This window comes from Pseudorasbora parva, chromosome 22, assembly GCF_024679245.1.
Source record: "Pseudorasbora parva isolate DD20220531a chromosome 22, ASM2467924v1, whole genome shotgun sequence".
In the NCBI taxonomy this organism is placed as follows: domain Eukaryota; kingdom Metazoa; phylum Chordata; class Actinopteri; order Cypriniformes; family Gobionidae; genus Pseudorasbora; species Pseudorasbora parva.
This window is the reverse complement of record NC_090193.1, coordinates 5,915,873-5,943,504: the sequence shown is the minus strand read 5'-3', so window position 1 is coordinate 5,943,504 and position 27,632 is coordinate 5,915,873. Positions and strand designations below refer to the sequence as shown.

Here is a 27,632-nt window from a genome sequence, read left to right as displayed (position 1 = left end):
CACACCACTACATTGTACATAACCAATTAGAGAACATCTGGGATACTAAGCCCCACCCTTTTCTGTTGACTCCTATTTTATGCAAAGTACCATTCTACCCACTGTATATTTTTGTGTTTGATGCCGATACATTTATTTTCCTTTGATTCTTTCACAGATTCTCTTCGATCAGGCCCAGCGATCCGTAAAGCAACAGTTGCACAATTTTGTGAAGGAGTGAGTTCTTTCTTCTTTCTCCTGCCCTTGTGTCTTGTTTTCGTTTCTGATGTCTTACCCTGTAATGTGTGTCCACGCAGGGATGTTCGAAAGTTTAAAGAGACAAAGAAGCAGTTTGATAAGGTGCGGGAGGATATGGAAATCGCCCAGGTGAAGAACGCACAGGCGCCGCGCAACAAACCTCATGAGGTGGAGGAGGCCACCAGCGCCCTCATCACGACCCGGAAGTGCTTCCGACACCTCGCCCTGGACTATGTGCTTCAGGTATTTCAAAATGAATAAAACTGGATTCAAATTATAAAACTGTAAATCTAAAATGAAAAGATGTTAAAGAGATGGTTCACTTAAAAATGAAAGGAAATCTGTCATCATTTATACCCTCATGTCCTTTAACTGTTTTTGTTCATGTAATGAAAGTCAATGAGGTCCAATGTTGTTTGGACCCCATTGACTTTCATTGTAAGGACCTAAAAAATATATTTTTTCAAAAAAGCACTGCTTTTAGGCCACAAACGTTAAATTTTCCTTCTCCATAAAAGCTATGCCAGTTTCTGGACAGTCTTGGATCCTATTTTGACTTTGAAATGGCCGCCCAGCCTCCAGTCCTCGGGGCAGCGGTCTGACAGATTGGACCTGACCGCTTCTTCTGCACAAGCTCTGTCTTTATTCGGCCGTCATTAGCTCTCATTTCATGACGTAACGTGACCTCCTTTGTACTCTCAAAGCCTTGTCCTGTGAAGGCTGTGATTTTATGGTTTCCCTCATTTTATTTACCATCCATGTTCTGTTTTTAGTGAACTCTGTTGGTTGACTAAGATTGCCGGGTCTTGCTAAACCCCGGGGGAAAGGAATCCTGGGTTCTCTTGCTTCACATTTCACATTCTACTCAGAAATGGCGGTACTATTTTGGTTAAGTAACCCAAGGCTGTTTTGCAAAAAAACAAAAAAGAGCAGATTCGAGTAAGAGTGTTTTTCATTTACTATAGAGCAATGTTTCCCAACCCTGTTACAAGAGACACACCAAGACTGCATCCGAAAACTAAGGCAGCTGACTCGTTGCCTCGCTGCGTTATCAGACAATGACTTGTAAGGCAGCGTTTGTGCATGAAGGCACCTCTCGAAACCAATTTCAGACAAACTTCTGAGGCAGTGTAACAGTTTAATGATCTACAGCAAAATAGAGAGGTCTTTGGTGAGAACTAAACAAATATTTCGGGTTTTTTTTACCAACATTTTCCACTTGGAAATGGAAAATGTTGGTAAAAAAAAACCGAAATATTTGTTTGTTTAGTTTAAAAAATTTTTACATTTACACACAAACTGAACCGCAAATGCAACTTTCGGACGCCATCTTTTTTTCCCAGCTCAACGGTCACAGAATGGAACGCACAGAATTGTGGGATATCAAAGGCAGCGAAGGATACATGTATGCTGCCTTCAAAACTCGATAAAATGAAGATCTCTCAAGAGACAGGAAGTGAAGTAAACATTAGATTTGGACGTCTTGATTCCGTCCTATCTTGAAATGCGTCCTCCGAAGGCAGCATTTTGTAGGTTTCGGATGGAGTCAAACAGTGCACATTTTGGATGTCTCCCTTGTCAGACACATATATTTCTGGTCTTGGGCTACGTCTACATTAATCCGAGTACATTTGAAAACGGCACTTTCGTCCACACTAGCGTTTTCCAAAAGTTTCTCATCCACACTGAAACATCGGAAAAGGCTAAATTCACCTTACTGCTCATGCATAAATCCTCATAAAAGCTCACTGAGATAATACAGACGAGTTATCACGTCTCAGTGTTCCCTAGCTCCCGAGCTCGTGAACCACGATATCAGTATATCGTGTACATGAATTCAGGCACTGGTAAGGACGCTGGCTCTACACATTGTGACACGGACGACTCTATTACAACATCATCACTGGTATTTATGAACAACAACAGAGCTGACGTCTTTCTGACATTACTTGTAATGTTATTTAAAGAAGAACATTATGATAAATATTTAGCTTGTTACAAATATGTGAAACATTTCAGCCTTAAAATGTAAATGTTAGTTGGCTCACGTGATTTAGGTTTTGCACTTCAGAACTAGCGTTAAGGGAACATAGTGAGCATCGATGCACTCTGGGTTTTGCGGTGCATTGTGGGACTTTTTAGGGAGCGAAGGTTTCTGCGTACTGGAAGGATTCTGCGATTGAGACAGCCCTTAAAATGGCCGACTCCCTGATCAGTGTCCTGAACTAGAGCGCTGATGAGACACACCCTTAGTTTTCAAATACCTCGTGTTCACATTTCACAAAACATTTTTTTCACTTTAGATTTTTTGTAAAAGAAAAAACGATGTCTCAGCATGGACTGAACGGAGAGAAAAATGTGTTTGTGTGGGTGGACAAGGCCTTGAAGTTTCTACTAATGAACTGATGAGTTGAATCGTGTGTTTGATCAGGAAGTCGAAAGTGTGTAGTGTTGGGGTAAAACGACAAGAAATATCTGTATTCTGCTACCAGGCCAGTAGTTGTCACTTTGTAAAGAAACACTACGCGCCTACAGACCGATCACGTAATACGCATGTCCATGACGTCGCCGTTTTCACAAACATTTGTGTTTTTATAGTTTACACGGAAAACGATAATGGCAAACTTTTTTTTCACAACTTTCACTCTGAATCCTGTTTTCAAAAATCCTGTTTGCGATTTCACGCTCCCAAAATGACATTGCTGGCCAAAACTCATAAAAAGTTTGTCGCGTAAACTAATTACTAACCTAACCTAACTACTAACCTAAACTAACTAACCCCTTGGATCTACGTCCAGGAACAGGGCTGGGAAACACTGCTGTAGAGAAATGGTCAGCCACCATATTGTGTCACAATAATTTTTTTTATTATATCTAAGATGTTTCTGTTTTGTAAGGATGTTAAATATGTTTAATAAGTCTACTACAAGACACAAATAGGCTGTAGTGACCCTAATGGCCACTGTGTGGAGCAGGATCATGTGTAATCACATACAATTAGTGAACAAGGCTAAAAATGGGGTTATGGATTACAAGTGCCAAGAATGGATTGTGTGCCAGTGCTAGGGGCCCCAAAGGTCTAGGGTCGTTTTGCCTTAACGGGACCATAATTATGCCTTGGCAAAAATGTCTAGTTTGAACCAAAATGGCTTTGTGGACTGGTAACCAAAAGTTGTAGGTTTGAATCCCAAGATGTATTGGATTTGCACCTGCTAATATGTGCTTGTCTTGATATCTTTCTCAGATCAATGTTCTTCAGGCCAAAAAGAAATTTGAGATTTTGGATTCGGTGAGTGGGTCAAAACACCGTATGAAACCAGCATTCTCGTACTCTATAGTTTGTGTATTCAGCGTTTTCTCTCTCCTCCACAGATGCTGTCGTTCATGCAGGCTCAGTACAGTCTCTTCCAGCAGGGCTTCAACCTCCTGGACGAGATCGACCCCTACATGAAGAAGCTGGCAGCTGAGGTGAGCTAGATCTGCACATCTGCTCCTCCTGCATCAACATCTCATTAACTCCCGCTCATTAGGGCCTCTGTTCACCTGCTGTCCCCCGACACCTGCGCCTAATGCTGGACATGTGCTGATGAGCCCCAGGCTCCAAATGATCACAGGCCTAATGAGTGGAAATGAGGGATAATGTCTATCCTTGAGGGTGACTGGGTCAATGCATCTGTCTGAGACGGGCTTAAAGAGAAGCTGAAATTAAAATTCACCCTGTTTACTTCATAAATAAAGTCTTGTTGTGCAGGATTCATCAGTGCATGTTATTCTGAAGCAAAACATTTTTATTTTAATGGTTTTATCTGACTTTTTTAACCATTTGTAAGCATTAATAATAGTAATAACAACAACAACCGCAATGATAATAATATAAATGTCACTTATAATGAAAAATTGTATTATAATAATCACAGTAATAAATGTAAATAATAATTATAAAATAATAATTTTATTTAAAGAAATCATCCACTGCTTATTGTGTCAAAAAGCAATAACAAAAAAAACATTAAGTTCTGCTTTTTAGTTATTGGAAGCTTAAAAACTGTATAAGTGTCATAAAATACTGGAAAGCCTATAAACATTTTCATAATTTAATTGTGATAAGCATATACATTATAAAACTATAATAATGGGAATATATAATATATATATATATTAATCACATTCAATTAAGGTTTTTAATATATGTTTATGTTGTGTCACTCAGAAGTAACTTATTCTTAATCTCCGAATTAATGTAGAAACACCATAAATATAGCATATCTTAAATATTCAAAGAACATATAAAGAAATGTAATAAAGTTATAAAATCCTTCACAGCATTAATTATTATTTAAATATAGATTAATCCTTAGTCCTAAATTATTCAGTCAGGAGCAGTGAGTGATTTTGTCTTTTTTTTGTTCTTAGATTTGCATAAATGACAGACATCACAGCAGCCGGTTTATTAGGCTGCTATCACTTTAAGACCTGAGGCACATGACCCAGGAACTGTCATTTAAGATGTGCTTACGAGGATACTTGACAAAGTGGGCATTTTGAAATATTTTTGTGTGTTTTTGTCCATTCAATCGAAAGGGAGAACTAAACGCGGGCGGCGCACTGTCTGAAGCGGCTTTCTGTGTGCATGAGTTATAACTGTCAGTACTCAGTTTTTTCAAATCGTGCTTGAATTGTTTAATAGCACTTAGATATATTATGAGTGATCATATACTGTAGCAAAGGGAAAAATAAGATGCTGCCTTAATTCTGAAAAAAATGTGTCGCCGGCATTAAAAGAATGTTTTTATAAATGAATATTTACATATCATGATAAAAATAAACGTTATAATGCGATATCCTTTGTGTTTGTATTTCAGTTGGATCAGCTGGTCATAGATTCAGCTATGGAGAAGAGAGAGATGGAGCACAAGCACGCCACCATACAGCAAAGAGTGAGAACATCTGCTTTCTTTCCTGTATCCTTCCTCATTTTCCATATCTTTCTTCTCACTCTCTCTATTAATTATTCTTTATGTCTAAATCTCCTCTTCTTTTGACCATCTAATGGGTGATAAGACATTAGTTCCAACAACAAAACAACCATTTCCTATAATAATATATGAAAAGCACATCCTAAACAATCTTCCTACCTCAGATCCTTAATTCAACTTGACTAGACAGATCTAGGTGACTTCTGAATTATAAAAAAATGTTAGAAAGTGGTTTTCTGCTGAGAATCAGGTGTCAGGTGGAGTTATTTTCTCTGAAGCAGTGACACACTTCCTGTCATAATATTATCCTATCACTCAACCCCTTTGCCGTCATGATCGCGCTTATCTGACAGTTCGCATAAACGTCAGCGTGTCTGAGGAACTTGGCCGCTGGTGATTATTCTAGAAGAAAAACTCTGCCTTCATGTGTTTGTGCTTCAGCTACATATGCTGGCCTCTGTTTGTTTGTAGTGCCTTTGTTCAAAGTGCTTCATCACCATATCAATAAAGGATGATGTCCTGCCCTGTCCAGATCTCTCTGGGAATTTGGCCCTAAAGACACACGCACCCGCTCGCTAACGTCCATCTGCTAGCACATTGCTAGCCAGCAGGGCATCGCTGCCAACGGATCCGAGCCAGAAACACTCTGACTTTTCCATGTGACCCTCAATCTTTGTCTCAGCTTGTCTTTGTACAGATTCCAGTAGTATTGCTAACAGATGAGCACATTTCTAGACAAAAGCAAATATTGAATTGAATCTGATTTGGGTTTGTGAAGGCAGAAAACAATTCTAAAATAGATCTAAACACCTCACAATAATGACAGCGCGGGGACTGTTTGCATTGATCACTGGGATCTGGACGTGGCAGTTTGGCTCTGTTAATGATCTAATGTCCATTATCTAGATAATGGATGTGGTCTGTAGAACTGAGGCACAGTTGTTTATGAAGGCATGAATGCAGTGCATTGAAAAAAGGATCAAATCTGAACAATAAGAGACTAATTTTCTTTCTCTTTTTCCTCACTTTTCCCCCTGATCTCGTTGTGCCGCCCACATCCAGACTTTGATGCAGGTGAGTAATTTTTCTTACTTCACAGGATGGATTCTCATCCTAAGCATAGACAGATGAATTAATGGTGGCAATCATAGACTGTAAAAAAATAGGGAGGTACTGTCCGTGACGTCCCCATAGGATTCTGAACAGCGTAAAGCAGAGATGAGTTAAATTATTCTGGTGGGACGTGGGTGGAGCTGAGGTGACGTGATGTCTAACAGACAGCAGACAAACGGATATCCACCTGTAACTCAAAGTAACCACGCCCTTAATTATGCAGAACTTTAAAGGGGGGGTGAAACACTCAGTTTCAGTCAATCTCATGTCAATCTTGAGTACCTATAGAGTAGTATTGCATCCTTCATATCTCCGAAAAGTCTTTAGTTTTATCATATTTATAAAAGAAATATGGGCTGTACCGAGTCTTTCCGGAAAAAACCGAGTGCCTGGAGGCGTATCGTGTGGGCGGAGCTAAAGAATGACGAGCGCACACAAAGCGGTGACGTCCTCAAGCGTGGAGAAGCCCATCTATCTCAGCTAATACAGATAATGATCCACAATCAAATCTGAGGCTGAAATAAATTGAACAGGAGAAACGGCAACATCAGGACGTCCGTCTCTGTGGTATGTACTGTATTTAGTGGCCTCTGTTTGTCTTTACGCGCAGTTTATGAGGACATGATTCGGTTTATGGACTATTGTATGTGACTAGACCTTAGAGGTAGCAAGCAAAACGGTTTTGCACGTCAGAGTCAGACTAGTGTTATACAGAACAACAATGGAGTAACCGTTAGCGCATTTGAATGACGAAGCACGCGATCGTATCGTTTACTGATGTTTACTCATCCGACGGTAACGTTAGCCAATAGCAGAGACATTTGAAGTTGATTTACTCACCGGCTGCTTCCAAAGCAGGACCGAACCTTTATCGCTGGGACCGCTCTGTCAAAAACACACTTCTTTGGTATGATTTGGTGAAGTCCTGTGACAGCAGTGACCGTGGAAATCCACTTTGCGACGCGACGCTGCCTTCCCGGAATGCTGTGCTGAAGCGTTGAAGTCGCTCGACGTCACCCATAGGAATAAAGTGGAGCGCGGCGCGTCATAAGTGTTGCACGGACGAGTGGATCTGCACCTGAGAGACTGTTTATACCGTGCATTTCCTCTCTCGCTCTAGTGACGTGCGCGCGCACCCTACCGGGAGAAGAGCCCGTACAGCCCATACAAGGACCTTCCGATCTATTTAACGTCAAGTAGACCCATACTCGAAAAAAACTCTCCGAAACTTGTGAGAAAGCGGAAGGAGTATTTTTAACACAGAAATACTCCATCAAACGTCCAACATTAGTTTTTGAAACTTTGTCTGTGTTTAGGATGGGAATCCAAGTCTTTAAAGGTGTAAAAAGCTCAGTATGCATGAAACAGCATTTCACCCCCCCTTTAAGGCTTTATATAATGTAAACAAATTAGTTATTAAAAATTCACCCCCCTCACAGTTGTCATGAAGGGCACAATTAGATATATAGACCAAAACCACAATTTGTACCAGACTGTAAACATGTTTTTTTCTGCTGTAAAGTTCGGCATTTTAACATGGGGCTCAATGAGATTCTGACCCTTCTGGAGCCTGCCTCTAGTGGCCAGTCGAGGAACTGCAGTTTAAGTCGCTTCAAGAGAAACTGGGGGAGGTTGCTGCTTATGGCAACGTCCATGAAACTGTATTTTGGATTATTTTATCAAAAGTATATATACATATATACTTTTAATATATACAAAAGTATATATAAGTATATATAAAAGTATGTCCACATGACAAAGTTTGTAAATTGTAATCTTAAAAAAAACACCAGAAGTTTAATAACATTGTTCTTAGTACAATTTCAAAAATGTATAATCTTTTTTTCCATACTCTATATTATAATTTTGTGACGCCTAAATGCACTTGTAGTTTTTAAAATTACTCATTTAAAATTTGACTGTTATATTTTCATTAATTTAAAGTTAGAATATTGTGTTTTTTATTTTAAGAAAAGTAGAATCAAGTTTAATATAAATTGTATTGGTTCTCTCTTGATGCTAAAGAAGTTATCACTAATAATTTGTTAACAGTTAAAAATCAATATTTCTTTTTCAATACTAAATATTTTGTTATGCCTAATAAACAGAAATATTTTAAATGTGATCTTAGGGTACGTTTACGCGACAACGGTGTACTGAAAATGGAAACGTTTTTCCTTCGCATTCTCCCACGTACCGATGACAAAATGTCAAACCGATCCCGCTCACACGGATCCACGAAAACGATTTCTGCTACCAGGCCAGTAGTTGGCAATGTGACTTTGTAAAGAAACTCTGTCTATTGACTGAAAACTGTATACGCATACACGTGACGTCGCCGTTTTCACAAATTCGTGTTTTTGTAGTTTTCAAAAACTCACACTTTGAGGCCCCAAAACGCTGTTGTCGTGTGAATGAATGGCTAAAATGCATAAAAAGTTTCACGTTTTAAGTTGAAAATGGTGTTGTGTAAGCGGCCACTTAATCAAATTTTAAAATGAATATTCTTCATTCTTATAATCATGCTGTGACATATAAATTCACTTGTAGCATTTAAAATGATTGATATTTTAGACAAAAATACTGTATAATTTTTATATCTGTCATGTATCTGTTGTCGCTAAGCTGCTAATGTAGATACAAGCCATAACATTTATATGCTTATTTAGGAAATTAGTTGTGTGTTGAAGTAACATGGTACATCGGCATTTTTGCATTTTATTTATTTTATTACAGTGCATTTAGAGTATACATTTTCCCAGATATCAAATCCCATGACCTTGCGAGTGTCAGGCTGTACCGGATTCAACGGGAACACATGATGCTTTCCTTCTCGGTTTCTGTTGTCTCTCAACAAATGTGCTTTTATGAGGTAGTTCAGTCGGCCTTAGGGATGGATTGATTCATGATCTATAAAGAATTGCTTTATGGCAGTCACATGTCCCGTTTGGTGTAATCGGTGTGTGTGAGAGCAGGAGGAGGAGATGGTGAGATCACAAAATTACATAGACATTACAATGTTTGTCCCACAGGTTTTTTCAGTTGTTGCAGTGACAATCAAACAAGAAGTTTTCTCTGGAAGAGACATTTTCAGGGCAGCTGGTGTCTATTTGATGTGTGTTTTATGTGTTTCTTCAGCAGCATTGTGGATTACATTTTACTTATATAATAATAAGTCTTGTCTTTGACAAAAATCAGGCACCAGAAATTGGTTTCCATGTGTTTTGAGGCTGTCTGAGCCACGTGAGGCCGAACCTTCCTCCTCACCGTGAGCTTTTGTGTCACTGGGACACTGGGGAAATTCATCTCAGCAGAGCTCTAAGGAGCTTATGAAACGAATGAAAGCCAAAAATGTATTTTTCTATGGATTTCCTCTTCTTTTCTATGTGGAACCAATGCTCTACGATTCAAAGTCATGTTTATGCCACTTAAAATCTCAGTAAATTCATATTTTATTATAAGCAAAAGATAATGATGAAAAAAGTAAGTCTGAAACTAGAATAGGAAGAAGTTTTTTAACATACATATACAAATTTAAAAGAGTTGGTTTGTGGATTGAAGACATGGGGCTCTGTCAAACGACACAAGTGTTTTTTTGCTAATTTCGCGTTTTCCAGCTCCACGTTGTTTAAATAGCAAATGCACTCACACTCTAAATTTGTATCTTTATTTAGATTATTGACACTTTTCCAGTGTTTGGTTCCCATATTAAAAAGATGTATGTATGCCTTCTGGGTCAGAATGCATTATGAGGTTTTTTTTACAAAAAAAAGAAAACTCTTTAGTTTGACATAATTTTCTATTGGTATTTAAAAGTATTCATATTAGAATAATGCGTTGCTAACATTGCATTAGGAATGTGTGTGTTGAGACTCTTGAGTCACTCGAGGTCTGAAAATGTCTCCGTGGGCACTTTGCCCACTTCTGCCCTGGCCAGCCCCACTAAACATAGCAGATGGCAGAGACCCGATGCTTAGGGAGGGCAAGAGGTGGCGCGCCAAAAACATGGACAAATTAGTGCCACCAACTGTCCCGAACAGGCGGAGCTTGATTCAAAAGCGCTGTACACACACGTGTGAGTGTGATTGTCCGTAGGGCAAGACTGTTAGTTAGAACATGACTTGCAGATGAATTGAAACTTCTGTTTCTGTAACAACAACAACAACAAGCTTTTAGAGGACAACGTGAGGTAAACATTTACATGACAAAATCTGTTAGGAGTCTCAGCAGAGCTGTTTGATTTTACTGCTTTTGCTAGTAATATAGACTCATTTGGTCTTCTTTGTGGAAGAACAAGACTAGATTGATATAGATTTATATATATGTTATAAGCATAATAAAAGTCCTTATTTTTTTCATAAGCGTGTTTGTGTGTGTGTGTGTATATATATATATATATATATATATATATATATATATATATATATATATATATACACTCACCTAAAGGATTATTAGGACACCTGTTCAATTTCTCATTAATGCAATTATCTAATCAACCAATCACATGGCAGTTGCTTTAATGCGTTTAGGGGTGTGGTCCTGGTCAAGACAATCTCCTGAACTCCAAACTGAATGTCAGAATGGGAAAGAAAGGTGATTTAAGTCATTTTGAGCGTGGCATGGTTGTTGGTGCCAGACGGGCCGGTCTGAGTATTTCACAATCTGCTCAGTTACTGGGATTTTCACGCACAACCATTTCTAGGGTTTACAAAGAATGGTGTGAAAAGGGAAAAACATCCAGTATGCAGCAGTCTTGAGGGTGAAAATGCCTTGTTGATGCTAGAGGTCAGAGGAGAATGGGCCGACTAATTCAAGAGATAGAATGATATTCAATGATAGAAGAGCAACTTTGACTGAAATAACCACTCGTTACAACCGAGGTATGTAGCAAAGCATTTGTGAAGCCACAACACGCACAACCTTGAGGTGGATGGGCTACAACAGCAGAAGACCCCACCGGGTACCACTCATCTCCACTACAAATAGGAAAAAGAGGCTACAATTTGCACAAGCTCACCAAAATTGGACGGTTGAAGACTGGAAAAATGTTGCCTGGATGTTTTCTTGGCACACTTTGGGCCCCATAGTGCCAATTGGGCATTGTTTAAATGCCACGGCCTACCTGAGCATTGTTTCTGACCATGTCCATCCCTTTATGACCACCATGTACCCATCCTCTGATAGCTACTTCCAGCAGGATAATGCACCATGTCACAAAGCTCAAATCATTTCAAATTGGTTTCTTGAACATGACAATGAGTTCACTGTCCTAAAATGGCCCCCACAGTTCACCAGATCTCAACCCAATAGAGCATCTTTGGGATGTGGTGGAACGGGAGCTTCGTGCCCTGGATGTGTATCCCACAAATCTCCATCAACTGTAAGATGCTATCCTATCAATATGGGCCAACATTTCTAAAGAATGCTTTCAGCACCTTGTTGAATCAATGCCACGTAGAATTAAGGCAGTTCTGAAGGCGAAAGGGAGTCAAACACAGTATTAGTATGGTGTTCCTAATAATCCTTTAGGTGAGTGTGTGTATACACACACACACACACACACACACACACACACACAGTTGTATATTACAGTTCTATATAAATTAGTGCATGTGTAATAATAGTCTTCAAAGTTATGAGATAAAAGGAAAAGCAGATGTTTGAGACAGCCAGAGTGCAGGGACAAAAATAACTGTGTAACAAAAAAAGGAATTTGAATTACAAAGAAAAGTTGCTTGCCAAACCGCTAAAGAAAAGAATAGAGAACATTTGACCTGCGGATGAAAGAGAGTGATAAACTAATTTGGGAGAAAGAGAACAGCTGTAAAGTCAGTAATAAGCTTAAAGCGTGCAGCATGGCGTTCAGTACGTCCTGTCCCGTATGTTCTGCACACTTACACGAAACAGCATGACGTCCGGTGAGCGGTTGACCCCGTGAGGTGATTAACATCTCTACCGAGTTCAGTCACAAACGTGAGAAATCAGTTATTTTAGTGCCATTGAGATTTTTTTTCCAATGTTAATTTATGTTAAAGTTTTAGAATTTTTATATGATTTTTTTATGATCGAAGAAACAGAAATTCCCCAAACTAAGAACAACCATTATAACTTAAATAGACATAAATTCTAAATTAAAACAATACCAAAACACAAGATAGTCCATCTTACAACTACACCAAGCCATTCTCATTATTCCAATATACACTATATTTCCAAAATTTTTGGGACGCCTGCCTTTACTTAAACAAGAACTTTAATGCCATCTCATTATTAATCCATAGGGTTTAATATGGAGTTGGTCCACCCTTTGCAGCTATAACAGCTTCAACTCTTCTGAGAAGGCTTTCCACAAGGTTAAGGAGTGTGTTTATGGGGATTTTTGGCCATGCCGAGGTCAGGACTCTGAGTAGGCCAGTGAAGTTCCTCCACACCAAACTCACTCATTCATGTTTTTATGGACCCTGCTGTGTGCAGTCATGTTGGAACAGGAAGGGGTCATCCCCAGACTGTTCCCACAAAATTGGGAGCATGAAATCGTCCAAAATATCTTGGTATGCTGAAGCAATAAGAGCTTCTTTCACTGGAACTAACGGGTCAAGCCCAACCCTTGAAAAACAACCCCACACCATAATCACCCCTCCACCAAACTTCACACTTATCACAATGCAGTCAGGGAAGTAACATTCTTCTGGCAACCGCCAAACCCAGATTTGTCCATCGGATTGTCAGACAGAGAAGCGTGATTGGTCACTCCAGAGAACACGTCTCCTCTGCTCTAGAGTACAGTGGCGGGTGCTTTACTCCACTACATCCCACGCTGTGATGTAAGGCTTGGATGAGCTGCTCAGCCATGGAAACCCATTCCATGAAGCTCTCTTCACACTGTTCTTGAGCTCATCTGAAGGCCACATAAAGTTTGAAGGTCTGTAGCTGTTGACTCTGCAGAAAGTTGGCGACTTCTGCGTACTGTGTGCCTCAGCATGCACTGATTTTACATGGCCTTCCACTTTGTGGCTGAGTTGCTGCTGTTCCCAATTGCTTCCACTTTGTTGTACTATTAACAGTTGACCGTGAAATTCTTTCACAAATGTGCATGACAAATACTCACAACACAACCAAATACAGAAACGTGCTGCAATGCAATGGAAATGTTTCAAGGGGACCCCAACAACTGACGAACCTGCTTATTTTTCAGTGTCTGAACAATAAACAATAAGTGGGCTTTTCTTCCAATGCTTCTGGAGTTCCAATAACTATAAGTCCAAATATGTTCTATTATAAATGATAAACTGAAAGCAGACAGTGATCACGGCCAGCTGCGATTCCTGAGCGAAGCCATGGGCGGAAGCATCCTGTTGATTTATCAAATGATTTATCCACAGAGATGCCTTAACAGTGTCTCTCTCCCTCCTCCTCCTCCTTCTCGGCACCTCCATTGACAAAATTACGATCTTTGGCCGTCCCACCACCTCACCGTTTTACTACCTCTTCGTGTTGCATCTGTCACTCTTAACACATGCACACACACTAACTCACTCCTCTCACACTGGTCTTTTATTCACATGTAGCCCGCTTGTGGCACCCTTGGGGTTTCCCTTTCTCAGTCTCTCACAGAGTTACGGTGTTTCGCAGACTCAGCTGCACTAGGTGGTGTATGAGCATGCGGTGCTCGCATAGAACACAAAACATGATGAATGACTGTGAACCAGATTGCATTTGTTTATTTTGCAATTATTTCCCAAGCTAAATGGGAAACGTGAGCAATTTTGTGTCTTTGTATTGAAGGATTTGGCAAATAATTGTACTTAAATGGCACTTTTACCTCAAACCAAGTTTAAGATGATCCATGTTTGAGGAGTAATCTTTTTAAAATCTACTTGAAAACACATGAGCCAAGTAGAAATGTAATCTTTGTAATCCTGGTTTCATGTATTTATACAAAAACAGTGTATACTATTTTAAACAAAATTTTATTTTTAACTTTAAAATTTTATTTTTAACTTAACTTTAACTTTACTATTTCAAATTTTCTGTTTCATGGTTTACACACACACACACAAGGACATTACATAGACTTCCATTGATTTTATATCAGGTTAATGATACTTTCTGTCCCCTAACCCAATCCCTATCCCTAAACCTACCCATCCCAGAAACATCTGCAAAACTATAGATTTAAATAAAACATGTTTTGGCCGATTATAAGCCTTTTTAACTGTGAGGACCAGTCAAATGTCCTCACTAGTGAGTCGTTTTCATATTTTACTATATAAGTGAGGACATTTGTGTCCTCACAAGTATTGCCAAACAAGGAACACACACACACACACACACACACACACACACACACACACACACACACACATTTGTTTTTGTGAAATGTGGGGACAGTCAACAGGTGTAAGGGTTTTTGTACAGACCGTATTTCCTACACTCTCCCTGCCCCTAAACCAACCCATCACAGGAAACATTCTGCATTTTTACTTTCTCAAAAAGAAAAGAAAAATGATGCATGATTTATATATTTTATTTTATTTTAAATAGGGACATGGGTAATGTCCTTATATTTTCACCCTCTCCTTGTAATACCTGTGTCATACTCATGTCATTATACACATTTGTGTCCTGATATTTTTTACAAAAACATGCCCCCCCCCCCCCCCACACACACACACACACACACACAAAATCACATTGCATATTGGTTACACCAAACTGAATTTAATTTGTTGGACATGTTTATTTTACAAACTATAAATATTAGTAATATTATTAATATTAGTATATTTTGTAAAACATTAATAAATGTGTATGTAATTATTTCATACATGTGCACACACACACACACACACAACGTATTATTTATTACAAATATATTACACATCATTTTACAATACATTTGTAATACATTTCTTTCTGAATTGAATGCTCTACTAATGTTATGAAAAAATGTAAAGGCCAAAACAATTTTGCCTAGAAGACGTCATGCTATGAATGTAAATTGATTGTATGGCACTAATTAAGGTTTATCTAGTTTAGGTGGAGTAACTAGGTATAATTAATAATAGCATTTTATCTTAATCTGTTTGCAATTTAGATTAACTCTATTTATTGATTATCATTTGTGGTCTGTTTTTGCTTTATAGAAATATTGCAATCCTTAACAAGTGGAATATCTCATGAGGTCCACTTGTTAGAGAGTGTTAGAGCTGGAAGAAAAGGTTTCTCTGGAGGGTTTTAGGGGCAATAACGCTTGCTTGATTAAACAGCAATGGTCGTGCGCGCTGTCAGACAGATGGACGGGGCATTTTAAAACGAGACTCGCGATTGGGGAGCGCGCTTGAGTTCCTCGCGCTCGTAAATCTGGTGCTTCTGGACGTGGCAGTGAAATTATGTTCGCGGACGGCTCTCTGACTGAGGTCAGAGTGCAAAACGAAGAGCAGGGCACATAAATCGACAGCTGTATGCTAATCATGTGAATATTGAGCGGTAGAGGCGTGATATGCAGGCTCGCCAGTGGCATTCGCGTGTCGCCCGCGCTTGAGTGAGGAGTGTGCACGAGATCAATGAAGCGCGTGCCTTTGACTTTGATGCGAGATGACTTCACTTTAGAGGAACAAGACCGAGCTCTCAGGGGAAAGTGCTTGTTGCTCCATTATTACTGATGCTTCTGGATAAACATTATTTAAAGATGAAGATATTCGGGAGATTGAAGTATACCCTGGTGAGTTGGAATATATGATTTGTGCTTTATATCAATATTAAGTGTACATTTTGTATTTGTTCATAGACATAGTTGTTTATATATTTATTTTAATGGATATATATATATATATAGAGAGAGAGAGAGAGAGAGAGAGAGAGAGAGAGAGAGAGAGAGAGAGAGAGAGAGAGCTATATTACTGTATTTGACTATTTCATTGAGTAGTCAGTATAGTTCATGTATTATGTAGTAAGTGCTTATTTAGTATTTACTTTAATATTGTCAGGCCTACATTATTTTTTTAGTGCATATGTCTTCAACCTTTTTCAGACCAAGGATGTCTTAGTGTAAATAAAGACGGAGTGTGGACTATATATAGGCTACTATAGTGTGTTGCATTTGAAATATAACCTATAAAAACTCTTACCATATTAACCCTGTAAACAAAGCCTGATATGAAATAATGATATTATGAAATGGAACAGTTTACTGGACCTTTTAAAAAAAGAATTAAACTATTCTTTGTTTGAATAATCAGGTTTTTATGGTTCATATACTAGGAGAATATGGAGCTCAAGAAGGGGAAAATATTCAACAACAAAAAAATAGAGACAAACTGTGCAACAATGTGCAATTCGGTGCAGTTAATGCAGATGAAAATCAGAAAGTTTTAATGTAAATCAGTCTGAGATCTTTGTAACAGACTACTTGCATGAAATGCATATCAATATCAGTTGTTTCTCTATAACTGCCAATAACATGTCTCTATAGGGGGCAAACATATAATGCAATGCAATACATAATAATGATGCCTGAGAGATATAATAAACGTTCCTCAAAAGCCTGCAAGGGGGACAGTTTTACAATTATACTAAAAAGGCCTTTTGCTAAAAAAGTATAAACTCTCAGACAGTTAGAAGACAGAAAACATGTAGATTGTGTGAAACAGGTTTTGACCATGCTATAGAGGCCTTAGAAATGTGTGTATCAACTATGATACAGTCAGCTTAATGTGTGTAATATGAATGTATTTGCTAAGCCAATCAAATAATTATATACTTGTACATTTTAATTTTACTGAATACATTTACTTATAAAATGGTGTCTTTTTAGTCGTTTTGTCTTTTAGAATGTATTATTTTACCATATATGATAAGGTGACATGTTTTCATATTCTTTTTTTCACATCTTTTTTTATTCTTTCATATTATTTTGATGATGAATGTTTTTGAAATAGGGTTCACTGGGTATTTTTTGCTTCTGTGTGTCTTTTTTTGCTCCCCATGAGGAAAACAGCTTTCGGTTGTCGGTGATGACTAGGTTTAGGAGTATTTTTAGTGTAAGGGGATAGAATGTACAGTATAAAAATCATTATAGTTATGGAAAGTCCCCATAAAACGTGAAAACACAAAGTGTGTGTGTATGTACAGATTTGGCTATACTTGTGACGGCCAAATGTCCTCATTTATATAGTGAAATATTATATCACAACCAACTAGTGAGGACATTTTACTGGTTAAAAACGCTTATAAATTGGCTAAAACGTTGTTATTTAATTCTAGTGTTTTGCACGTGTTTCTGTGGTCCATGGGTTTAGGGCTAGGGGTTGGATTAGGCCATTAACCTGATATAAAATCAATGGAAATAAAGTCAATGCAATGTCCTTACTAATAGTGAAACAAAGTGTGTGTGTGTGTGTGTGTGTGTGTGTGTGTGTGTGTGTGTGTGTGTGTGTGTGTGTGTGTGTGTGTGTGTGTGTGTGTGTGTGTGTCCTTGTTTATATTACATTGTGTGGACCAAATGTCCCCATGAGGATAGTAAAACCTGTGATCACCAGCCAGCGGTCCCCACTTTTCAAAAGGCTTATAAATCATACAGGATGAGTTTTTTTGATAAAGTAAAAATGCAGAATGTTTGCTGTGATGGGTAGATTTAGGGGCTGTGTGTGTGTGTGCGTGCGTGCGTGTGTGGGCGCGTTTGTGTAATGTGTAGATTTAGGGGCAGGGACAGTGTAGGGGGATAGAATGTACAGTTTATACTGTATAAAAACAATTACGTCTAAGGAGAGTCCCCACAAAGATAGTGAACCAGGTGTGTGTGTGTGTGTGTGTGTGTGTGTGTGTGTGGTCAGAGCACAAAACTTGAAACATGCCCTTGATGTTGGAGGAGGAGAATCGTTCATTGAGTATTTTAGAAAACATTGCTAACATCTCAATCACTCTATATACAGTTGGTATATAGATGGTGTACCTCAAAGTCAGAAGAGGCATTACGTGGCTAACGGTCATTATTGATTGAAATGAGAGGAATTAGATAAGGCTGCTGCGGTCGTGGGGATTATGTTTTGAATTATAGGGATTAAGTTTTGTCTTTTGTCTGTCTAGCAGAAGACTTAACAGAATAGGTCCTCGGCACTGACTGACAAGGTCCCGTTTCTGTGTGTGCTACTGACCTGCGTGAGTCACTTAGAGCTGCTCTGTTTTGCATGACAGGATTTTGCTTATGATGACTCCAAAGTGGAATTCAATGTGGATGCTCCCAATGGTGTCGTGATGGAGGGATACCTGTTCAAGAGGGCGAGCAATGCTTTCAAGACATGGAACAGGTAAGAGCAGGCTCTAAATGTACGATTTTCCATGCATTTTGTGGAGAAAATCTAATTGTGTTTTCCTCTTGTACCAGGCGATGGTTTTCGATACAGAACAGTCAACTAGTGTATCAGAAGAGACTAAAAGTAGGTGGTTCAACTTTGCTACATTCTTCTATATAGAACCTTATAACCTTTATCGAACCCTATAACCTTTATCGAACCCTATATAGGGTTCTGTCAGGTGCTTCAAATATTAGAACCTTGTAGGGGTTCATTTTATGGATTTACTTTTAATTACATTTTTGATATTTGATTAAAGGGATCATAACACACACAGTTTCTGCCAATCTCATGTTAATCTTGAGTACCTATAGAGTAGCATTGCATCCTTCACATCCTTCACGTCCTTCATCCTTCAAGAGTCTTTAGTTTGATCATATGTATAAAAGACAGATATGCTGTCCTAGCCTAGAAATCTAGATGCACCCTAGCTGCAGCACTCTCCGTTGGCTTGCGAGCTGGAAAAACCAAACTCTAGTTAGGCCAATAACATTGTGTATAGAGGCGGTGGGCGGGCTTAACATAATGACGGCAGAGTTGACAAAGAACGGCACTGAAGTCATTCTTAAAAAGGAAAATGTGTTCTGAGTTTTGCCGACCGGATACGGCAAAAGTTCAGTCTATCAACTAGCTCCGCTGTTGGGAAAACCTAAGGACTCAGTTTGAAAGACAACCATTTATCCCGCCTCTCGGATTGAGCCCTGCCAATGGTGAGTTCCCAGACCAAACATCTTGATGTGGGTCTGGTTTGTCAGGCTAACCCTGTGCCGGTTGTTTCCGAAATCAACCGAACTCCTGGAGGCTTGCAGTGGACGGATCTTAAGAGTCAAGAGTACACACTCACACACACACACACAATACATCATTGCATTATCCCTGGATAACTTCAGAGGCAGACAGTAGTGGAGTATTTTTACTGCACTGCGTTTCATATTGAACATCATTTAATACTTAATTACATTAAAATGTAGTGCTGTACTCAAGGAAAAGTCATTAAAATTTTACTTGAGTACAAGTAAGAATGTACTATATTTTTAATGTAATTAAGAGTTAAAGGTAAAAAAACAAAACAAAAATATTTATGAAATGTAGTGCAGTAAAAAGTATGACATTATATATTATGCTTTGGAATGTAGTAGAGTAAAAGTTTTCCAAAGAAAAACACTGATAAAGTATATACTTGTGTATGTATAATATGTACTTGAGTAGAAAGTAAAAATACTCCACTACTGTCCGCCTCTGGATAACTTTCAATTCACTATACGTTCATGTTGTTGACATTATATGCACTTGCATACCGATTGCCAATAAACTACAGACATTTGATGCAGTTTTATCAGCGCCTGTGATTATGACTCATGACCAGGAACAAACAAACACACTCGCAGAACAAGTTTGTTGCTGTGCCGGAGAAACAAACTGCATCCACAAACTGTTTCCTTAACGCTGGCTTATTTGGGAAGCTGAGCAAGGTTATCTTTCCCTCACAACCAGAAACACACTTATTTAGTGACATTGTTGATTTTGCGGTCTAAAAACAAAATGACAGCGCTGCCGGCTGCTTCCAAAACCGAGCGAATCGCGTTGATGGGTTTGCTCTTGCTCTCACTCTGGTTGATGTGTGTGTGTGCTCATCCAGGGGAGGTGTCCATACAAGCAATTACAACCTTTATGAAATCATACAGGGCCATACTCAAGAAAACGTTCTGAAACTTTGTATTTGGCACAGAAATGTATCCTTTTATAGAACTTTTTTTGGTGTAAAGTCTATTAAAGGAATAGTTCACCCTGAAATGAAGATTTATTCTAAACCTGTATGAGTTGCTTTCTTCTGTTGAGCACAAAAGATGATACTTTGAAGAATGTTGGTAATGAAACTGTTGACGGTAGCCACTGACTGGCATAGTAGGGAAAAACACTATGGAGGTCAATGGCTACCGTCAGCTGTACGGTGACTAACATCCTTGAAAATATCTTTTGTGTTCAACAGAAGAAAGAAACTCATAATAAATAGATGTTTTGGGCAAACTATCCCGTTAAGTTAAGAACTCTAGATTCTAATTTGAACCCCCCTTAAGTATATAGTGTAGGATTCAGATAGTTACTTTCACAACTGCTTTCAAATGTTACAAATAATAATTGACCTTACATTGCAATCTACTCTGTGTCGTAGGACGTTTTGACTGTGGTTGTGGAGGATCTACGGCTCTGCTCTGTGAAACCTTGTGAGGACATTGAGAGGAGGTTTTGTTTTGAAGTGGTGTCACCTACAAAGTGAGTACTGCGTCATATGTGGTGTGTGTGGGTTTGTACAGTATCTAATACACAAATCAACCCTCATCAGGAGCTGTATGCTGCAGGCTGAATCTGAGAAGCTCCGTCAGGCTTGGATTCAGGCAGTTCAGGCCAGCATTGCTTCTGCCTACAGGGAGATTTCTGAAAACTATTACATAGAGGTCAGTCTTACTAACGACTACTCTGAGAAGCTGTATATAATGTGTCAGTGTCACACTATGCATGGCATTATGCATCAATATGAACTGTAAAACTGCTGTCATTTTAAAGTTTGGAATTGGGTTTCATAGAATTGATAAATAGAAGTGTCTGAATTAAAGAAAGAGAAAAATCTTATAATTCCTCATTTACAGGTCTTAAAAATGTACAAAGTTTAGTTTTTTTTTCATACCATTTCAAGAAAAGTGTAGACTTAGTGTAGACTTAATGACAAATTCATGTTTCAAAGTCTGAACTCATTTGCCTTGTCATAATAATGTCGAATTATCAGCTATAATGTAATTTCCTGTTTTATGATTGTATGATTTCATGACATGGCAAACGTTTTTTTCAAACATTAACAAGCAGTGAAGCACTTATACCCCCCAATGAGCGTACATGTCTTAGTTATTTTCCATAAAATATACTTTTGTTTTTATTATATATATATATAATCTCAAAAACATACAACATAATTACGATAATTAAACATATAATATATATATTATATATATTATAATATATATTATATATATATATATAACATATAATTATATATATATATATATATATATATATATATATATATATATATATATATATATATATATATATATATATATAAATTAATAATTGATTGATATTATTAGATTTTGGGGGGATTTACACCACATGACATTTTCCAATCTGAACTAACTGTTCCTTGTCATAAAAAGATCAAATTCTAAAAAATTGTTTAGATGTATATTTACCTTGACATACAATTATGAGGATTTGGTTGTACCATATGACAGGACATAAGTTTGTCGAATATTAATAAGCAGTGAAGCCCATAAAAATGCATGCAAGTGTACACGTCTTAAGTATTTTCTAAAAAGTTTGAAAATATATTTTGAAGATATTCAGATAAGAACTATAAATTATTTATTCATACAATATTACTTTTAGGGGAGTTAAAAGTAACCTTGCCTTGTCATAAAAAGATCTAATTATTATAAAAGGCTTATTGTTCCTCTCTGTGATGTCATTTCCTGAAATGTTCTGTATGTTGGTCACACATGACAGGACAACTGTTTAGCAATTATTAATAAGCAGTGAAGCTCTTACTCCCCCTTAAATAAATGAATTAATTCAAAAACATAATACGTTATCATCAACGAAGAAGTTTATTCCTTATTATATGTATGAATAAAAGTTTAAACGTTTTTTTTTTTTTACATAAATTCATAGATCTGGACAAAAATGGGGGCCATGCCATTGACCCCATTATAAAAGCCTTTTTACATAGTTTGAAACTTATCAGTAATAACTCTTTCTACTGTTTTTTTAGCGTTTAGACAGGACAGCGTCTCCCTCCACGAGCAGTATAGACTCTGCCAGCGAGCCGCGGGAACGTGTTGTTAGAGGAGAGAGTATCTTACAGCGCGTCCAGTCCCTGCCAGGAAACGAGATCTGCTGCGACTGTGGCCAGGCCGACCCACGCTGGGCCAGCATCAATCTGGGCATTCTGCTCTGTATTGAGTGCTCTGGCATTCACAGGTGAGAGCTTGCTTCGTTTTTGGAAATTATAAGAAGTAATAACTCAAAGCAAAACAAAACAGGTCATTGTTAATTCACTTGTACATGCTGCAGACATCTTACAGCCGACATTCATGGGCAAATACCAAACGGTTATTTTCGTGCCCTTTAAAGGAAAGGGAACCATTTGTAGGAACATTCAGAGCGAACATGAACTACTGAGTTCCCTCACGAAGGACCCTTCCACAAGTCCGTTAGCAAAGGGAACATGTGATAGTCCCATTGAGGAACTCATTTTATCATATATGCTCTTTTTTCTCTTTTTTTGTGTTATATTACACACATTTGTAATATATTGCACACATTTTTGTTATGCATTTCATATGAAGTTTAAAGGTGTCTCATTATGCCCATTTACAAAGTCTTGATTTTGTTTTTCATGTATACTAGAATATGCTTTCATGCTTGATTGTTACATTATTTTACATTTTTACAGCACCTGTCTCCCCAGTCTGGCCTGAACATGTTGTTTATTTGTTTTTATTTGAACATGTTGCTTGTTTGTTTCGATGAAGCCCCTCCTTCCAAATTAAGATTGGCACCGCTTGGTGCGTTCAGGAAATGTCACGTCCCTTACCATAACCACAAGCTCTACTCAGATGTAAATATTAAGGATGGTGTCAATTTTAAACCAATTCAAGCCTGATTCAGACTTAATAATGCTAACAAACAAGAGGATCGTCCAGAATAGATTTCATGCACAGACTTTGGAAGCACAGATTTGTGGACTTTGTGTTTCAGAGTGGATACTTTGAATCATGATACTTGGTAATGCGAGCAGTAATCAATCACAAAACCATGGTTCATTTTCCTAAGAGGCAGTGAACCGTCTTACAAAAGCATGAGCTTACAGAAGCTTCAGTAAACAGAACACTATGTCAACACTAATGTTAGTTAGCAGATGAGCAGAGGCAAAGCTTTGCCCTTTGTTTACATCATAGCAACAACATAAAACATATTATTTTGTAGTTGTTTTCTATGAGCAGTTCCAATTATAAGACATACTTACAAGATGTGATCCACAAACAACAGATTTTCCTGATAAAGCGGGAACTGCTCTGTTTCAGGAGAAGCTTTTGTGCGTAGCCTGCGTTGTACAGTTTCTGGAAGCTGTTCTCTGTAAAATGTCCAGCATCAGATAAACTTTTAGGTTTTAATGTTCAGGAACAGTGTTTAAAATAAACTTAAACCACCCCAAGTTAATCAGCCTTAGGGAGGTCAAACTAATGTGTTTTGGAAACAGGGTGGACAGAACAGCATCTCTTTGACAGAGCGACAACACTGTGTTCTCTAAAGCAGCTCAACCACGACTCGTACCTTTTTGCGTATTTCGTGGGTTGGGATTATTTAAATGAGCAACATGGTGACTTCGCAGAAGCCGTAAAATACTTGATATAGTCCAAACTAGTCATTTGTTGTAATTGTTAAAGTGGATTCTGTTAAATAAAAGATCTCTCTTTGGAGTTAACTTTGAGCTTTGTGACACTACAGATCTGTTTTAATGCTCAAACAGCAACATTACACTCTAACTAAAGTTAAAAACAAATGAAAAGGGATAATAGGACCCCGTTAAATAATTTTCATAGGTAAGAATTGTGTTAGATACATTTGGTAAATGTGAAAATAAAGTATATTTTAACATTTTATTTGTACAATATATTTATTTGCAACAATTATATTAACAGCGATAATAAGACATTCCTGTTGTAATAGCAGCTAATGGGGTGATGGAAACCAGGCTGCATTGTCCTGGGAACTTTCCAGGTGAAGATAATGAGGAAATTATTTTTCTTCCTAAACCAAGTGTGTTCCAAACGGTTACATTATGTCTCGCAAGTGCCCACCCTCCAAAGTCCCCACCTCAAGGGCCCTTTGGAGTTACAGGGCCATAGGGATGCTCCCTTCCAATTAGAATTTGAGAAGCCATCTGCTTCCATATTGTTTTGACTGAAGGTAGACAGGCCTTAAAGCCACCTGCGTCAGTGCGTTTATCCCGACTACATCACCCATGACAGATTGAATGGCTTTACATGAAGGCTTTACTCATCCCTATGACACTCGTGCACATACTGCGTCATACCCTCAGGGTGAAGCACCTTTTCTGCTCCATCAGTTCCTCTGCAGATTACCGGCGCCAGCCTGCTAATCAGATTAAATCTCTCCTGCCTCCTCAAAGATGGGCATCCATGACTGCACTCAAGATTGAAGCCTTATTATAATACAGGCATTAGATTTGATTTGCTCAGACACAACAGGGGCTGCAGATGGAGATCTGACAGATACTGATGGGTATCTGCAGGAGGCTTACACAAGGGTCCTGCCATTGTTTGACTCTAACTAGTATAAGTGAAAGAAATATGTTTATTCTGCTAATGTCAGAGCTAAATAAAACTGATTGTATAAAATGTATGTGTATCTAAATCAGAATAATGCCATATTGAAGATTCTTGAAAATAGGGTAAATGATATGATCTCTGTTCTATCTCTGCAGGAGTTTGGGTGTCCACTGCTCTAAAGTTCGCTCTTTAACACTCGACACATGGGAGCCAGAGCTTATGAAGGTAAGACCTGAGTGAAGAATGGAGATCTGAAAGGGTGAATCTCATTTCACAGCAAACAAATAAAAAATAAATAAAAAAAAAGATTATTTTTTACTTGAAGAAAATAAAGTAATACAAGTTTTTTTAGCTTAATTTTTATGAAGGCTAGGGAAGGTGAAAGCACCCCTAAATGTTAAATAATACGAATATACTTTATGTATTTAATCTCACTTTATTAACCCCAATGCCTTTGCTGCTGTCCCTCGATGATCTACTTCAACCATATCACTTTTAAAAATAACTTTTTCCCAACACTGCACCTGGGATAGTTTCCTAAAATCCTATACTTCCTATATTATAGTTTACTATAATTCGATTTAGTACAATACATTAATTTTAGATATGCTTTTTACATGATTTTGTTTATAATGTTTTTGGGCATTTATTGATTGAATAATGACTGTTTTCTCTCTAGTTAATGTGTGAGCTTGGCAACACTGCAATCAACCAGATTTATGAAGGTGCCTGTGAGGAACAAGGACTTAAGAAACCCAGTCCCAACAGCTCGAGGTCAGTGTGCGGCCAAATCTCTACCATTGCATTGTATAAATGACCAGAATCTATAACTTAGATAATCCTTTTGATGTCATTATAATTTCATATATTGAATGTTTCATTAATAGAAGCTCCCGTTTCTGCTTCTGATGTTTTATTTAGGCAGGAGAAAGAAGCGTGGATCAAAGCGAAATACGTGGAGAGGAAGTTTCTGAAGAAGATGTGTGGCTCCGAGGCCCTGGTGGAGGGGAGCAGAAAACCACATCACTGGAACGTGAAGAAGTGCAGGAGACACAACAGCTCCATCAGAGCCCCTAAAACACGCCGGAAATACAGGCACGACGCCGGGATCATGTCGCCAGGCAATCTCTCCGCTGGTAATTGCTTGGTCGTTTATGAACATTAGGGCTGCATGGTATATCATATCATTTATTGAAATGTGCGTATCTGCGATAGTAACATCGCAGGAAGTGCTATCAAGTAAGGATAGTAGTTGATCCAATATGCACACAGAAAACAACGCACGGCCCTTTTACTTAATTTTCTTTTGCGCTTAAATGGACACGTGCATGCAAAATGAAAGTCAAAAAGGAAAAATAAATGGATGCATGTCATTTATATTAGGTCCGTGCAGTCATCTTAAAGGGACAGCAGCCTAATGTACCCGCAGCTGTTTGTGAACGAAAAACAAAAGATACGAAGATAAAATGTATTAATTAATTATATTAGTATATTTCATTTATACAGTGAAGAATTTTTATTATTCAATTTCTGTACCTGAATACTGTTAAATTTACCTGAAAAACATAAAGCAATGCTTGTTTCAATATTATCTTTCTTCTATTGTGTTTATCTGTGCAGATTCGCTCCCCTACTAACTCAGCCTAATTATTCAAGAATGATTCGTTCTTTTCAAATAGAGCTATTCAAATCCTCTGGTGAAATTGTGTTTATATCACAAACACTCACCTAAAGGATTATTAGGAACACCACAATAATACTGTGTTTGACCCCCTTTCGCCTTCAGAACTGCCTTAATTCTACGTGTGCTGAAAGCAATCTTTAGAAATGTTGACCCATATTGATAGGATAGCATCTTGCAGTTGATGGAGATTTGTGGGATGGACATCCAGGGCACGAAGCTCCCGTTCCACCACATCCCAAAGATGCTCTATTGGGTTGAGATCTGGTGACTGTGGGGGCCATTTTAGTTCAGTGAACTCATTGTCATGTTCAAGAAACCAATTTGAAATGATTTGAGCTTTGTGACATGGTGCATTATCCTGCTGGAAGTAGCCATCAGAGGATGGGTACATGGTGGTCATAAAGGGATGGACATGGTCAGAAACAACGCTCAGGTAGGCCGTGGCATTTAAACAATGCCCAATTGGCACTATGGAGCCTAAAGTGTGCCAAGAAAACATCCAGGCAAAATTTTTCCAGTCTTCAACCGTCCAGTTTTGGTGAGCTTGTGCAAATTGTAGCCTCTTTTTCCTATTTGTAGTGGAGATGAGTGGTACCCGGTGGGGTCTTCTGCTGTTGTAGCCCATCCGCCTCAAGGTTGTGCGTTTTGTGGCTTCACAAATGCTTTGCGGCATACCGAGTGGTTATTTCAGTCAAAGTTGCTCTTCTATCAGCTTGAATCAGTCGGCCCATTCTCCTCTGACCTCTAGCATCAATAAGGCATTTCCACCCACAGGACTGCCGCATACTGGATGTTTTCCCTTTTCACACCATTCTTTGTAAACCCTAGAAATGGTTGTCCGTGAGAATCCCAGTAACTG

At 38.3% G+C, this 27,632-nt stretch overlaps 1 protein-coding gene across 1 annotated transcript in view; it reads left to right on the top strand.

The window, feature by feature from the left end:
- The window catches only part of acap3b (ArfGAP with coiled-coil, ankyrin repeat and PH domains 3b), a 116,998-nt gene that overhangs the window by 80,777 nt on the left and 8,589 nt on the right, over positions 1-27,632 (top strand). Inside the window, exons 5-18 of the mRNA XM_067432083.1 lie at positions 158-216; positions 297-480; positions 3,482-3,526; positions 3,610-3,705; positions 5,100-5,174; positions 6,276-6,287; positions 18,525-18,637; positions 18,715-18,766; positions 20,856-20,956; positions 21,027-21,138; positions 22,506-22,714; positions 25,245-25,314; positions 25,769-25,863; positions 26,011-26,225. Coding sequence (XP_067288184.1) covers positions 158-216; positions 297-480; positions 3,482-3,526; positions 3,610-3,705; positions 5,100-5,174; positions 6,276-6,287; positions 18,525-18,637; positions 18,715-18,766; positions 20,856-20,956; positions 21,027-21,138; positions 22,506-22,714; positions 25,245-25,314; positions 25,769-25,863; positions 26,011-26,225 — 1,438 coding nt within the window. The remainder of the gene's footprint in view (positions 1-157; positions 217-296; positions 481-3,481; positions 3,527-3,609; positions 3,706-5,099; positions 5,175-6,275; positions 6,288-18,524; positions 18,638-18,714; positions 18,767-20,855; positions 20,957-21,026; positions 21,139-22,505; positions 22,715-25,244; positions 25,315-25,768; positions 25,864-26,010; positions 26,226-27,632) is intronic.